General features: G+C 31.7%; 1 protein-coding gene across 1 annotated transcript in view; it reads right to left on the reverse strand.

Moving 5' to 3' along the window:
- LOC139515846 (F-box/WD repeat-containing protein 7-like) overlaps positions 1-16,808 on the reverse strand; it is a 17,711-nt gene continuing 903 nt past the window's right edge. The window contains exons 2-12 of the mRNA XM_071305573.1: positions 14,658-14,805; positions 14,200-14,324; positions 13,594-13,746; positions 12,630-12,748; positions 12,074-12,228; positions 9,743-9,815; positions 9,149-9,260; positions 6,113-6,237; positions 3,335-3,410; positions 2,429-2,544; positions 1-560 (exon numbers count right to left, since the gene is read on the reverse strand). Of these exons, the coding sequence (XP_071161674.1) occupies positions 432-560; positions 2,429-2,544; positions 3,335-3,410; positions 6,113-6,237; positions 9,149-9,260; positions 9,743-9,815; positions 12,074-12,228; positions 12,630-12,748; positions 13,594-13,746; positions 14,200-14,324; positions 14,658-14,791 (1,317 nt within the window). The 5' untranslated portion in view covers positions 14,792-14,805 and the 3' untranslated portion in view covers positions 1-431. The remainder of the gene's footprint in view (positions 561-2,428; positions 2,545-3,334; positions 3,411-6,112; positions 6,238-9,148; positions 9,261-9,742; positions 9,816-12,073; positions 12,229-12,629; positions 12,749-13,593; positions 13,747-14,199; positions 14,325-14,657; positions 14,806-16,808) is intronic.

Here is a 16,808-nt window from a genome sequence, read left to right on the forward strand (position 1 = left end):
TTTTTTTCCCTTGGAAAGCAGTCTTTTTAAAAAGCTCTCGCTCTTTATTTTCTGTGTTATAGGTCATAACAAATATCATAAATATAAACTATTTTCAATGTTCACAATATTGTATGATAACTCTCCAGCTTTAGTTTCATAAAAAAACCCAAAGAATCATGTTACATTACTCATTATTTACTCTGTCTTAATGTTTTAACCTATAACACATGTAACAAAATTTATGGCAACTTCTGTTTCATTAGAAGGGATTATCACACATAAATATTCCTTAAAATATTAGTATTTGGCAAGTCCACATAAAATAAAATTTTATCCTCCTCAATGTAACAAATTCTTCTGATGCTGGCGTTACCTCTACATGTGATGTCATGATGCAATGGTTATGAAATTTTTGAGTTGTCTTAAGTCGTGTGTTCTTCTAATTGACTTCACCAAAAATTGATAATAGTGATCGTCCCCGTTGATTCTGGCGATGCTGTGACAATTTTTGTTTCTCCAACCCACATCAGGTGTAACAAATTAGGACATCTATGAACCATATTCATTAACTTCCCTGTCTGAAATAATAAAAAAATAAGCAATGAAAGTAACACATAATAAATTTGGTGTTTTCAAAGGGCTTTTCTAAATCTGGAGATGCCTTCATCAGGAATGCTTAAACATAAAACTTTGAAAGCAACAGATGTATACCAGTGTCCAGTAAGTACTTGAATACCTCTTATTAACCCCAAAAAACATAATTAGATAAACATGATAAGACCACAATATACCAATTCACTTTTTGAATTTGTTCTGATTAGTATTTTTCGACTTCCACCAAACATTTTTCATTCACTTTGATTGTTTCTCAAATTGTCACTAAGCTGTTTTAGATATTGCATCGAACAGTTGATGCACTTTAGAAACTCATCTTTTTAGCCTGATACTTTCAAATGTAAGAGTTATTTCATCAATCAGTATTGTTCTTGTTATTGTATCTCATTTGTAACCAAGTACAAACCAAATACTTTGTTTTTTATAACATCCTCAGAATTTTTTTCTGATTTGGATCAAAGAAAGCTAGTGACATCTTATTAGAACCTTTACAATTGATTTGTCTGTATGTTTTTGTTAGCCTGAATCTGTAAGTCATATAGACCTACCATTTTTTTCTTTGAGGCCCTTTAGCATTAACAAATTGATGTCAAAGGTCAAAGTAATGTTTAAAATTTTGACTTTTTCTTGTTCCTGTATCTTCTCTGATACTTTTAAAGATATATATAAAGGAACTAGTGCTAATTGTTTGCTATATTGTGATGGTTATGAGAAACAATCCAATGAGATCTTATGAGTTATTGCCCCTGATATTTTTTAATTTATGGTTGTTGAATCATTACTTCAACTTAGTATAGGATAAAACCATTATATAGGGTCTTTTGCATAAACTTGGAAGACATATGACCTTTAAAAAATGTCAGCTGAAAGTGACCTCGAGTAAATCAGAAGTAGACATTTTTACCTTTTTTCAAGGAAAAGGACATAGAAACCATATTTTTTTAATCAGCAAACATAAACCAATCACTTGAGACAAGACCTGAAATGTCTCCCTTATAAGAGGCAAAAGTATATAGAACCCATATAACATTGATATCAGTGTAAAAATAGCAATACTATTAGAACAGAAGTGACATTTCTAAACAAGAAGTTGGAAATGATCTCCCTTTTTTTCAGGCAAATGTATATTGAAACCATATGTTTTTGCAATCAATGAAAATAATAAAACTATTATATGAGACAGAAGTGACATTTTCTCCTTTATTTTAGGCAAAAGTATATATTACCCATATATTTGTGAAAGCTGTGTGAGTTAAGCTATCATATGAGATTGGAAATGACCTTTTCTCAACAGAAATTACCAAAATTATCTCTCTTATTTCAGACAAAAATAGGGGCCTCGGTGGCCAAGTGGACCAATTAGTTACTACTGTAATCACATGCCAGTCAACACTGAGGTTGTGAGTTAGAACCCCGCTCATGTGGGTGCACTAGACTCCAATCTTAATTGACTAGGATTGTCAGTTTTCCTATCGAAGGTCAGGGGTTTTCTCTGGGCACTCCAGCTTCCTCCACCAATTAAAACTGGCCGCCACGAAATAAACCAAAAGCAGTGCTTAAAAGTGGCGTTAAAACACCACATATCAAATCAAATCAGTATACAGACATGCTATATTTCTAATCAATATAAAGAAAACTTAATAATGTTTGGACACCAATAGTTAATTTGAGTAAAATGGAAGAAGTTTCTAATCAATTACTAAGAAATTAAATGTAGAAAGACCTTTTAAAAATTGTTCTCTGATACTCATTTTTATGTTGTTTTTTACTCATATGTATATACTTTCATTTATGTAGTCACTCTAGCTTTTAGTGATTAGTTAATACTTACTTTAAAATTCCAAATACCAATTTTCTTCTGGTCACCACCACTAACAAGCCTATGATCATTGATATAAAGACATCTAACTACACCAAGATGTCCAGTCAGTGTATACTGGCATTCACCTAAATAAAATATAATAAGGCCTTATAAAATTTGTTTTAAATAATTATGCTCTTTCTAACAAGAAATGCAGTTAAAACATGCTCCATTTATTTGCACCTGTTCGAAATCAGTAGTTGTCGTTTTTTTATATGGTTCATAAATGTTTCTCGTTTCTCGTTTTTTATATTGATTAGACTGTTGGTTTTCCTGTTTGAATGGTTTTACACTTATCATTTTTGGGACCCTTTATGGCTTGCTGTTCGGTGTGAGCCAAGGTTCCATTTAGAAGGCCGTATATAGACGAATAATGGTTTACTTTTACAATTGAGGGCTTGGATGGAGAGTTGTCTCATTGGCCCTTATACCACATCTTCTGATATCTAATTGAAAAAATACATTATGATAAACAAAATTCTTACAGGAAAAGACACAAACAGCATATTAATTGAAGTAATACAATAATGGGATAAGAAAAGCTAAGAAAAAATCCTGGCATGATATGTAGTTAGAAAAAGGGAAACACGATTGAATCATTTCTCAAGATGTAGTCAATTTGTGATGTTAGATTTTAACTGACTTTTCTGAAATTCAAGTATGTTAAGACACTTATGATAATCTATGATATATAATCGCTGTGTGCATGCATGTGTGTATTTTGGAAGGAATGAAGGGCAATATTCATGCAAAAATGTGAATGTGACAAAATGGAGACAAACTTCTAGTAAATAAAGGTGATGTTTAGCCCTTGTTCTTTGGTGTCGGTTAATTGTTTTAGGGATGGGGGCCATATACTTTGAGCTGTAATCCTACCTGAGTGGGACCAAATTCTTATAGTGCTGTCTGAAGCTCCTGATGCTATTACATGCTTGTTGTATACAAGACAGTACTGAAAAGAAATATACATGCTAGGATCATACACAACAAATAACATGCATGCTTGGTTGATAGTGATAAAACTGATATGTAGTGTAGGTATTCATATGGGCACCAACTGTGTCCTTTTAATAGAAGACTTGTTCGTGTATTTTGTTGATCACAGTTTATGGCCAAATTAAAAAAAAGATCACCCTAAATTCAATTTAATTTATGAGAGCCGTGGTGTAGTGGTTAGTGCATCGGACTACTAATACAAAGGTTCCTGGTTCGATTCCCGTTTAGGATGAAAATTTCAGGAACTCAATTTTCGGCTCTCCCTTGACGCCATCTGCGAGTATGGTCTTGAGGAAACGATGATAGTTCGTTCTTAAGGGGACGATAAATGGCTGACCCGTATTAAGAGAGAGCCATTTCTCTTGCACGTTAAAGACACCCTTGTAAATTTTGAAAAAGAGTAGGCTAATGCCGCTACAAGGCAACACTCGCACCCGCAAAGTGGAAAGGGATTAATATAAGTTGCAAAACTTGTTTCCCAATCCACTATAAATAAATGTTTAAACTGAATTTAATTTATAAATATAATACCACTATAAACCATTACCTTTATGATATTTGTGATTTGAATAGAAAAGAAAACTCTGTAGAAATTTACCAGAGGCATACATCTTATATTAACATCAATATTTGTCCTTTCTATTTTTGATTATTTCATTTCTGCTTAACATGCTAAAATAAAATTACAACAAAACAAACACTTTTTCATGCTGTATTGTCAATTTATCATGATTTTTAATTTTCCTTTTAAAGCAGTGTTGTTCTTTTAGTCCTATCTTCTGATGTGTATATATTTGACAACTTGTAAGTCTTTCACATGTCTACAATTACGTTTTATACTTGGATGGATGAGGTCTACATATAGCTAGTACTTTTAATTATTAAGTCTGGAATGCTGTTCCTATAAATCATAAAAACTATTTAACATTTTTATTAAATACTTTCAAAGATACAAAGATTTGGTTTTAAATTTTTGGCTGTACCTTAAAAATTCTTATAACAAACAAACAGTGTAAATCCTAGTTTTTATGGTAAATTGTTTATAAAGCATGTAAATTTTAATACAATCAATGTTAAATTATTGCATCTTTGAATAAATTTATTCTTAAAGGAAACCACTTTATTAATTAACACCTAAGTAAGATCTTTAAATGGTTTTCATGGATACTTAGGGATGACATCAAAAGTTCAATGTAGGATAAAAAACTTAATTCACATAGTTTTTTCACTGACACCCCCCCCCCCCCCCCCTCTTAACTTAATTTGGGAAAAACTGATTTACCAATAGGGATATATGTAAAAATTGATTTTAAATATACAATACTTGCAGAATTTTAACCCCCACCCCAAAACTATTTGATTTAAGTTTTTTATCCTACATTGATCTTTTGATGTCGTCCCTTATATTGATTTTGTTTTTGATAAACTAAATTAACATAACCATGATAACTGAAAATGGTTTACTTTTCATTTATGAAAACTTTTGGTCCTTTATACTGGCAATAGAATGTACAGAAGGCCATATGCATGTGAGCTATAAAGACATCACAATTTTGAACAAGTAAAATGCAATGCAATGGTTTGAGAAGTGTTATAGTGCTGGTATTTGGGTCAGTGGTGTGTTTTCTAGAAAATAAAACATGCAAATATGAGGTTTTGATGCTTTAAACAATTATGTGATAGGAGTAAACAGTGTCAACTTTTTTTTTATTTGGATCAATTGTTGTTAAAGGCTAATCTTTGATAATTTCTGTGTTATTTATTCACTTTTAGAGGCTTGGGATGTTAGCTTGACATGTTTATATACACCTGTCAATTAATAAAGAAATTTACACTGCTCCAAAATGTCTTTTTATTTTATTTTACTGTCGTTTGGTTTTGATCTCATTTCCTTATGGGTGCTATAAACTTATTTGCAGCCACTGTAGCTCTTTTCAAGATTTTTTTGAAAGGCCAGGTAAAAACCTACAAAATTCATACAGTTTTGATTATGAAAAATGTGCATGGATCATGTCTTCATGGGTGTGCACATGACCTGATTTCAAGTTTTTTATGTTAAAATTATACCTTTTTTCCCCCATGTTCATTGGATGAAATTTTTATAATATATTAAAAGTACACATTATTTTTATTTCATTATAAAATAGAGAACATTCTGATTCCAGTGATATCTAGTTTTATACAAGTATCTTTATTAATCAGTCCACCAGTAAGGGTCACATATGCATGGTCCCTCAAAACATGGCGTCATAGAAAAAAACTGTTGATTGCACCCTATAACTTGTTTTATTGCTAAAAGTAATGGATGATTTCACTTCCTGAAGTTGAGATTAAACAAAAGAACCTATGCCATTTTACAAAATTACAACCATTCTAACTATTAACTGCTAGGGACCATTCCTGGTTTAGGGCTAAACATTTTGGATTCTGGATTAATCATGTTGATTTGAATATGTTCTTTGCCATATCTACCTGTGAGAGTGACCTTGAATTTTCCAAACATATGTAAATCTGATTTATATACATACAAAATTTTCTGGTGTGCCTGAATGCTTGAATTTGAAACATGCCATTTCTCCTGTGTGTGTCAATCAAACAAATACATAATATGTGATATAATAATCTGACAATAGATGGGTAACCATCTGATATACTTACGACTTCTCCTGTGTGTCCCTCTAACACATGTGTACAATAAGCAGATGTTGTCTCCCAAATGCGTAAATCTGAATCAGCACTTCCACTGATCACTTTATACTCATCAAACTGGCAACAACTCACAGCTGAAATATAAAGGAAACTGATTTATTCTGTAACTTGATTTAATACTGCCATGGAGACCTAGGTGATATCAGTAAAAGCACATTTATAGAAGTCTGGCTTATTCAAAAGGATCTACCTAAAAGTAACATAACAGATATCCCATAGTCGATAAATACAGTTCACTGTTCTCGGGATCGACCCTTGTTTAACTAAAGTTTGTTACAAGGTTTTGCTCAAAGCTTTAGATTATGTGTAAAAATTAAGAACAATTTGTCTCTCAATTTTTTTTCTAATTTAGTTTATTGCGAGAGACAAAAACATCTCCAACATGCAAACAAGTTATCATAAAAAAAAATGTATCGGTATCCATTACAACATGTTATACTTATCTTCTAAATGACCTTTAATCACCATAAGCAACACCTCTATAGAGGTCATTGGTGGTGCAAGAACTGCTAACCTTCTAGTGCCGCTGAGTAATAACCCCAGATTTTGGTGGGATTCCTAATGGTTAATTTCTATGAAGTACTTGGTCCGAGACCACCATTGTCGTCCCTTGATTTTCGTTGTTCACAAATATAGTCCCTAGTGTTGACAGTGGGTTACTTGCCATTAATTTTTATACCCCTTCCAAATTTATTTCTCCATGTTCACTGCCTCAAATTGCAAGAAGGGGGTTGAAATTACACTGTAAAAAAATTTGGGTCCAGAATTTTAAAGGAAAGTAGTGATTTGGTCCAGCTGAAAAAGGTTGAAAATGAGCACTTCAGAAGCTGTCAAAAGATTTCAAGACGCCCTAAACATAAAATTGGCCATATTTTGAGTTAGAGGCGATGAAGTTTTCTATAAATTTGATATAATTTGTCCCAAAAGTAGTACAACACACTGTAAAAGTTTCTTTGAGAAAGCGCAGGTGGGATTTTTTTTATTTTCATTTATGTTCTAAAAGAAATGCACTACGAATTAATTGTGTTCTCGGACCTAAGAGGTGAAATCTGTAAATATAGAATTTGTACTCTGGCAACTTCCCTAAATGATTTGATGGTGTCAACTTGTCAAATAGCATGAAACTAAAGGATTTAAACTTTTATTTTATAGAATTTCTGCCAAAACGACCAATTTTGACATTTTATGGTCAAAATAGGCATTTTATAACTTTTTCAATATTGATGCATAAATGGCATCCTGACTTTCTATCTGACAGGTTTTTATGTGTCAATATTTGTGTTTCTATGCCTTTACCTGCTTCTTTTACTTATTTATGAACTCTGAATCTACAGAAAAGAAGTTTATCTCAGATAAAATGTGCAAAATGTGTTGTATGAATGACCCTTGTCTAACGCCTTGTTTGGATGAAGGCAATAGTGGGGAGCTTGGTATATAAAATTTGATGTCCATATTAGAGACTTCACTAAATTTGTATCAAATGCACTTTACAATGTCTATTGTACCTGTTCCATTTCACATACTATATTTCTTTTCTTCTGTAGGATAGCAAGTGGTTTAAATATAAGCCTGTTGAGAATAAATTGCATGAAAGTTTTTCCCTAAAAAGGCAAAAATCTTTGTTTCAGCCCATACTGCTTGTAAGAAAAGTTATTTGCAAGAGTCTTTTTGTGCTCAGATTTGTTGTATCATGTCACATGAGTATAGAAATGATAAAAAAGACACACATTTTTATTTTTTATAGCCTCAATATGCATTTTTAAATGTAAATATGTGGCACGGCCTTAATTGACCCTAAATTTTTTCCAGTCTTACTTGGCCTAAGACCCTTTTAAACTAATATGATATGTTATTTGTAACTTTTCTTTCCATTTAAAGTACTTTAAATACATATGTAAGGATTATTTATAACCAAAAAGCTTCACAAATTTAAAATTGCTGGAAAATATTACATCTTCATGTAAGGCTCCACTTCATTGAAAAACCTGAATTTTTAGGCGCAGGCTCATATAAATTTGACTTATGAATAATTATGCCAAGTCTGATAAATCAAATGAGTACTCTATTGCTTTTAGTACATGATAAGTTATATATTAAGGCATTTAACAAGTATTTTTTTGCAATATTTAAATTTTTAAAGCCCCAAATGTTGATAGTTGAAATTTTTCAATTTTAACGTCAAAATTTTACACGCAAAGATGAGTATAGAACTAAACTTAATGTCTATAATATACATCCTATTGTCATGAAACTTTGTAAGTAGTGTTATAATACATTAAGCTTTGTTCATACCAAGTTTTTTTAAGATTTGTCTACTCTTTCTACCCTATTAGGTCCGAGACCACCATTGTCGTCCCTTGATTTTCGTTGTTCACAAATATAGTCCCTAGTGTTGACAGTGGGTTACTTGCCATTAATTTTTATACCCCTTCCAAATTTATTTCTCCATGTTCACTGCCTCAAATTGCAAGAAGGGGGTTGAAATTACACTGTAAAAAAATTTGGGTCCAGAATTTTAAAGGAAAGTAGTGATTTGGTCCAGCTGAAAAAGGTTGAAAATGAGCACTTCGGAAGCTGTCAAAAGATTTCAAGACGCCCTAAACATAAAATTGGCCATATTTTGAGTTAGAGGCGATGAAGTTTTCTATAAATTTGATATAATTTGTCCCAAAAGTAGTACAACACACTGTAAAAGTTTCTTTGAGAAAGCGCAGGTGGGATTTTTTTTATTTTCATTTATGTTCTAAAAGAAATGCACTACGAATTAATTGTGTTCTCGGACCACTTGATAGTTCTTTCTTGTTTTTCTTTTGTGGATTTGATGGTTTTTTTCAATGGACAGTTTATAGTAACTCCCTTGGTATCCACCTTCCCCCACATTTTATTTCATACAAGAACAAAAACATAATTTTCAGATTACAGACGCAACAAAACATACACTTAAAAAAATATGACCATACATCCATGACTGCATATTATACTGACCTTCAGAATGACCTTCAAAGACTTGGATTGGATTATCATTTTCTACATGGTACAGAACCATCAATTTGTCCCAGGAACAAGTTAAAATCATATGGCCACAACAATGCATACACTGAAAGTATCAATTAGTAATATCATGGAAAGAACTGCTTTGGGCTGTCTTAGACTGAGGTGAGTTTTTTGCGCCATATTGAATTATAATTAATGCTTCACTAAGAACAGCAATACAAGCAAAGACCCTTTGTGTTTTGACTTTTTGGTTGTGCTTTTATTGATAATGTGACATGAATGGATACCCCATATCCTTTCTTTTCTATTATGAAATTAAAAATATATATTTTGAAGACGAAATATTTAAAATAGTTAATATTGATAAAAGGCACTTTGAAAAAGATTATCTTCCAAGACTAAATATGTACATCACATCAATTAAGGGTTAAACTGAACTTGCTCATTTTCAGAAATAATTATTGTTTCTACAGGATATATTAATAATAATGATGGATAGTGTGATTTAAAATATTATGTAATAAACAATCAATTTTTGTATCTTTATACATTTTGATGAGGATCATTTTAAAGTATTGGTCATACCTCTATTTCATCTGTATGAGCATGGAACATCCTAATTAACTTTCTCTCACTAGAGGACCACACCCTCACTGTTCTATATAGATTAAAAATAATCAAATCATTAAAACTACAAAACTGTTTAACAAATAAGATGTTTTTTAATGTCTAGGCACCAATTATTAATAACTTTTGCATCCAAAAGAGAAAACATGTATCAAAACAACACAATACTAGATTATCTGATTCAGACAAACATAAAATATGATGGCTTTAAACATGTTCTTGCTAAATCTAACTCTCTTATCCTAAAAACATGATTTATCTATGAATACAGATTACAAATTGGTTGACTGTAGTCTGAAAAAAATATGTCCATTGATGTTTTTAAAGGTTTAAAGATTATGGTGAAATAAGTTAAATAAGTCATTTAATATGATAGTACAAGTGTCACATGTGGAGAAGAATCTAGTAAATCCTTTTAGAGCACCTGAGATCACCTTGGTTTTTGGTGGGGTTTTAGTGCTCAGTCTTTAGTTTTCTAAATTATTAGTGTTTTGAGAGTTGTCTGTATTTTCATGGTTTTTGTTCTTTTCCATGACAGTACGTTGTAGAATATGATTGCAAGACATTAACCCTTTCCCTTTCATGCATTTTACACCTTTACTTATCAAAAATACATTATCGAAGTTTAAATGAATACAGCATTCGCATCAATGGTCATACACATGTCATGTTGGGCTCAAATGAAAGATAATTGATAAAATATTTCAAAAAATTAAGTTTGAAGATAATTCGTCATTTTTTGGTCACGTGGTATATTTCTAAAAGTCACGTGACTGTTGTAGAAAAAGTGAAAAAATACGAAATCCTTGGGCAAAAAAACATGCAGAGACATCTTGGTGTGCTAATAGGGTCAGGTTTTGGTGGAAACACAATGCCTCGAGTCTGTTGAAGCCATATAAGTTATTATAGTGGTATAAATAGATGCATAATGTGCTATAGGCCTTGAAATATCGATGTCCGTAACATTCAAAATAATTGATTTTAGACGCTCTTTTTGTCCGATTTCAAACTTGGACCCTAGTTATTTGTCTAATTCGTTTTTAATCAATCAGCAACCTAAACTTTGTTTTTACAAGGGAAAATTCATTGAATTACCAATGCTAGCTTGATCTGGGACACCCTTGACAGAGCCCGATGGAGCAAAGGGGGTAAAAAGGGGGGGGAGGCAATTTTGCACACACATTCTTTTAAAAAAATTTCGTAGGTTTCCTTTTTGAAATTGAAGTAAAGTTAAGTTAAGTTACATTTAATATAGGAAATTAATTTTCCAACTCCGGCAGTGGGATTCGAACTCTCAATCTTAGCGCCTTGGGATAGATCATCGTACCCCTGCGCCACTGGCATTGTAGTGAATTTATTAAAATTTAAGTACTTAAGTATTCTACTACGGGAGAAATTAAAAAAAAAAAAGTGATATAAAGATTCTCACCCAGTTTGTTTTCTTTTTGGAATTACGTGTTCAGATGATAATTTTTTGTTGCCAAATGCATGATTTTTACGCAAATCTAGGAGGAATCCACTCTTTAAACTGTCATTTTATCATTGAAATATACATGTTCCTTTATTCAAACAAAACTGTTTTCAACTTTAGTATACCACAACACTTACGAAACCATGTTTTGTTACATCTATTTCAACTTTGCCAAAAAAATTCAGAATATTTTAGCTGTTTTTGTCTCTTTTCTCATAATATCTTTAAGAAATGACTTCAGATTTTAAGCGTATTTCAAGTTTGTGATTGCGCTGCTACACTAAAAATTACATTTGCAACTAGTGTATAAGTTAGAACTATTAGTTTAATACTATTCTTCAAAACCTCACTGCACAGTTATTGAAAAAAGTCATAAATCCTCTTAAAAGCACAGTTTTCTTTGCACTTCTTTTTGAGAATATTCCTCAAAATTCAAAGAAAAATAAATGGTTTTTACAGAAAAATTACACATCAGTAAGGGGCGACTTGTTTATTAACTAATAATGATAGAGGTTTGATGCATATGAAATCGCATTGCTGGTTATCTGAGGAATAATTTGAGCCCTTAACCTGTCTGTGACGGTGACATCTGTACGTCAGCAAATGGCGTTTAAACAAGTCTAAATGTCCCAAAAAAATCTTGAAATTGGTTTCACCTGTAAGCTGTACCGGTGTGAAAGGGAGAGGGTTAAAGGCTGCTTGAATAGAGAATATATACAATAATTATGTATGGTGTCTTTTTTTTTTTGGCATGTCAAGAACAAATTTTGATTCCAGAACTATCCTAGCCCATAAGTGGCACAATTTGTTAATCTAACCTGTCCGATCCTGCAGAGATAATATAATCATGATCTATGACTCCTAGATGATCAACGCTACCACTATGACCAAACAAGGAAAACTCTAGATCACCATTGTCTATCCTAAATACCCGTACAGCACTGTCTGCACAGCCTGTTATAATGTAATGACCCTAAAAAATAAACAAAGTAGAAGATTGCTGTTTCACTTTGTCATATTTTTTTTTATTGTTTTGTCATAGAACAGACCGTCGTATTTTTCCTAAAATTGTTTAATATAAGTCATGTAATTTAATCATATTTAAACCTGCCATATTATGCAAGTGCCAGTTCTGTCAGGAGCCTGTAATTATATGGTTGTCATTGATTTTTAGTTCATTGTTTTGTTATAAATCAGGCCATTGATTTTCTCATCTGAACTGTTTCACACTTTTTTTTTATGTCATATCTGTTATAGCTGACTACATGATAAGGGGTTTGCTCATTGTTGAAGGTTGTTCAATAACCTTTAATTGCTTACATTCAACTCATTTAGACTAGTAAACAAATTATTAAGAATTGGATTACATTGTACCTGAATTTTAATAGCAGTAATAGCATCTGAATGACCATGTACTTTGTATATTTTAGAACCTGTATGCATGTTCCAAGTAACTAATGTTTTATCTTCACTACCACTCACTAAGCAGGTACCTTAAAAGGAAAAAAGTATCTTAGTTAATAACAATTTACAGCTAATTATTAATAAGCTTTACTTAAAGACCTATGTAACTGTCTATATGTGTTACACATTTTAAAAGACTTCAATTATTAAACACACTAAAAAAAATACAAAAGCATCATATTTTGTTTGCAATAATCAGAAATTAAACCTTTATTTATACTTGTTGTTGATGTGGTTCATAAGTGTTTCTCGTTTCTCATTTGTTTTTATATAGATTAGACCGTTGGTTTTCCCATTTGAATGGTTTTACACTAGTAATTTTTTGGGGCCTCTTATAGCTTGCTTTTTCAGTGTGAGCCAAGGCTCAGTGTTGAAGACTGTACCTTGACCATAATGGTTTACTTTATAAAATTATGACTTGGATGAAGAGTTAATTGTCTCATTTGCACTCATACCACATCTTCCTATATCTATTTATGATATATCTATAAACATTTCTTGCTTCAGGGAAAATGTTTGTTCATTTTCAAACATTTTAACAAAAATTATCAAATTTTGATTTATATCCAGGTTGAGTACTAGAAATTGAATTTATAGAACATCAAAATAATTTCAAGATGTGGATACAAACATTTGAGCAGCCATATTTATTAGCTGACGGTACTAAGACGATGGCTAATTCACAAACCTCCAGCAAATATGTATATCTTACAATACATTTTGTTCATCAAAGTAAAGTGTCACTAGAAGCAGTAGATAGACTGCTAAGCCACTTTTATTAGCCCTTATATAATTAATGTTCTGAATGTCAGGTTTGCTGAGCAAATCCTAATTAAAAGGCAGTACTACTTGATTAAATATTAAAATTCCTTACCATTGCTGTCTATTGCAGTTACTCTTTGGCTATGCCCACGTAAGGTAGGGGACACATAAAATCTTCCTTTCTCCCAGTTTCTGGTCAAATGGTACATTCTAAGGTATACATGTTTCCATTTACATATTGGTGATAAGCGAGTATCAAATGGCACTGAAATGAAATAAACATAGGTTTGTGTCATCAAAGATTTGTTTTCCCTCTACAAACACCACCCCTCGCCCCCACCCCCAAACAGCCCCCCTTTATTTAACTAACTTAAAAAAAGACCTAAAATAAATGCCAAATTACTAAGATGCTCAATGACACTGGGCAAAACACTGTGGTATTCTGCTATTAAAGAATCTTAGTCTTCTTACAGCTGAGTTGTCTTTTTAACAATGTATATCAAGATTTTATATACAGTTTCAATCCCAATGCAAAATTTACACACAACTAAAATTTTTACACAATTAAATCTTAATTAACCTTAAAGTCATATGGTCTCTGGTGAAAAATTGACCCATTGGCAATCATACCACATCTTCTTATTTTCATATTATAGATCATGCAGTCAAACGTTTTATATCATATATATCATGGGTCATAATAAATTAAGATACTCACCATAAAGATCAAAATGGGGAGAAGTTCCTGAGACATTAGTTGTTGGTTTAGCACTGGGTTCCTCATGTAAAATGCTGCCTGAAATACCATACTTCATCCAACCATTCTTCATACAATGGTGGAGCCTATGATAAAAATCATACATCATATGTATTCACATTTATCTTTTGTAAGTAGTTTTAAATAAATCAAGCTATTTAGTTGGTCATGATGATATTTCCCTTAAAGTTTGTGACATTCCATTTTTCCTTGATTTTTTTTAAATTTTCTAATCATATAAAAACATGATAAAGGGGTCTCAGTGACTTAAAGTGGTCGTAGCAGTTCATCTACTATATATAACTCAGCCTATCCAAACAGATTTGTTGAGAAATTCACCATTCAGAGTCCCGGTTAGAGGGAATCCCCCCCCCCCCCCCCAACTTTGGCAAGTAATACAGATTTTTCAATTTACTTACCATACCGAGTCCCTGTTTGAAGCTTCTCTCCAATTAACAGAGACTTGTGAGAAGAATCCAATCTCCTTTACATTCAGGTAGGACAAAACTTTGTCTATCAACTCGGGGGGTAAATATCTGGTAAAATCTGACATTTCTGATCATCTTTCTACAAAAACAAATGTAATTTCTTTATGCTAAAATTGCTAATAAGGCCTTCATTTGTCAATCTGCTGTGTTTCGTGGGCTTTTTAGAGACTACATGTATACACTAGCTTTTATATTTGAAAAACAAATCTGTTCTTTTAAAATGTAAATCAAGAATGTGTCCATCGGACACAGATGATTCCTAGCATTCATATAAAGGGACATAACTCCAGAATGGAAAATAAAAGTGAAACCACCCAAATTCAATATCTGTCTGAGTTTTGAAGTAAAGAATAAGCTTTGTGTATATAAAGTTTCCTAACATTTGATTGAGGCAACTTACATTACAGAATGGAAACCAATTTCAGGACATATGAAGGGATAGATGGAAAACCTTAATGTCTTCTCTTCACTACGGGGAGGCATAAAAAGTGTAGTTTATCATAAAGTACTGGTCCAGGAGTTAGTTTCATAAAAAAATATTATGACTAAGATTGATCATATATAAGTCATGAACAAATCAATATATACTTACAATCATTACATAATATTTTAGATGCAAGTTTTTTTGTGAAACTGACTACTGTAATTTACTAAATTATTAGTTGCAATCTAGCGTGTACTAGTATCATATAACTTTTCCTGTTGGTTTTCCACATGCTACATGTACATGTAGCTTCTTTAAGTATCATTAAAATTTTGTTAAACTATAGTAGTTAGTATGAAGCTTTACAAAAGAAAAGAAAAATTGCAACATATTACTATCCAGATAAAATTACAAAACTTTTCAAAACTAGTTGAAGCTATTTAGGGCCTTGTTCAAACAAGAATGGTGTATTTACTTTTCACAGAGACAAGTTTAAACAGGTTTTTGTAAACAAAAACAACAAAGCATACCTATTTTAACTTATCCAAAATGTAGTTTATGTTAAAAACTATAAAACATCTCATACATGTATTTTGCAAGGATTACAAGGAAAATGCATCATTTATGACAAGAAATAATAGAAGTAGAATTCAGAATTAATTTAGAGCTGATATCTTTTTATGAAATGATTTCAAACAAAAAGAACACCAAAATGATATGCAGGACAGAAATTTAATATATTAAACTAAATTATTTGAGTTATCCCCCTTATAAAGCTTTTTTTTCAAATTCTATGAATCAACAAAAATTTAAAAAATTATCAATTAAAAAAAAACCAACACTATTAACATAAGATAAAATGCATGGTCATCAAGTCTAATTTGCCAATTCCCGTGATTGGCCCTGTTATTAGAGATCCCCTTTTTAGTTGTCTCCCTTATGAGGGAAATTCATTTATATTTACAATGGAGAGCTAGTAGGAAGAGCAAATTTAACTGTGCGTAATGTGAGTAGTCTTTAGGTTTTCAAATCTTTTAATTACACTAATTTGTTGTTAAGCTAACGATTTTTGAAATCAGTAAATATTTTTCATGAAATTTTAGTTTAACCTCTGATACAACACTTTCACTTTATAGAACCTATAATGGTTTACTTTTATAATTGTTATTTGGATGGAGTGTTGTCTCATTGGCACTCATACCACATCTTCCTATATCTATTTGCATTTGCAAAAGCCAATTTTGTCCGGTATAAAATCAGTCTATGACTGATAAAGGGAAGTTATTTGTTTAAAAAGTGTGTAATAACAGAATCAAATGACAAATGGACTTTTTCAAAGGTGCACAAATAAGTTTAATTTCTGTGCTTATAAAAGTTATTCAGCATATGTGCAGTAAAAATCTTAGCATATGAATTATGAAATATATATATATATAGCAAATAAATGCAGGCAACGTATACTTCTGACCAGGTACGTACATGTATAACCATAACAACCTGATTTTATTGTAAATACTGTATATAGCCTTAGGGGACTAGATATGTAATGTCACCATGTGTAGTCCCGCAGAGTTTAACGTTTCATTCAAGTGAAGTGGGGTTGCTTCCTCTCCTTAGTCCAGGTAGAACATATAAAGCCAGTCTTAATCAACTGAGCT

The sequence above is a fragment of the Mytilus edulis genome, chromosome 3, assembly GCF_963676685.1.
Source record: "Mytilus edulis chromosome 3, xbMytEdul2.2, whole genome shotgun sequence".
NCBI lineage: Eukaryota > Metazoa > Mollusca > Bivalvia > Mytilida > Mytilidae > Mytilus > Mytilus edulis.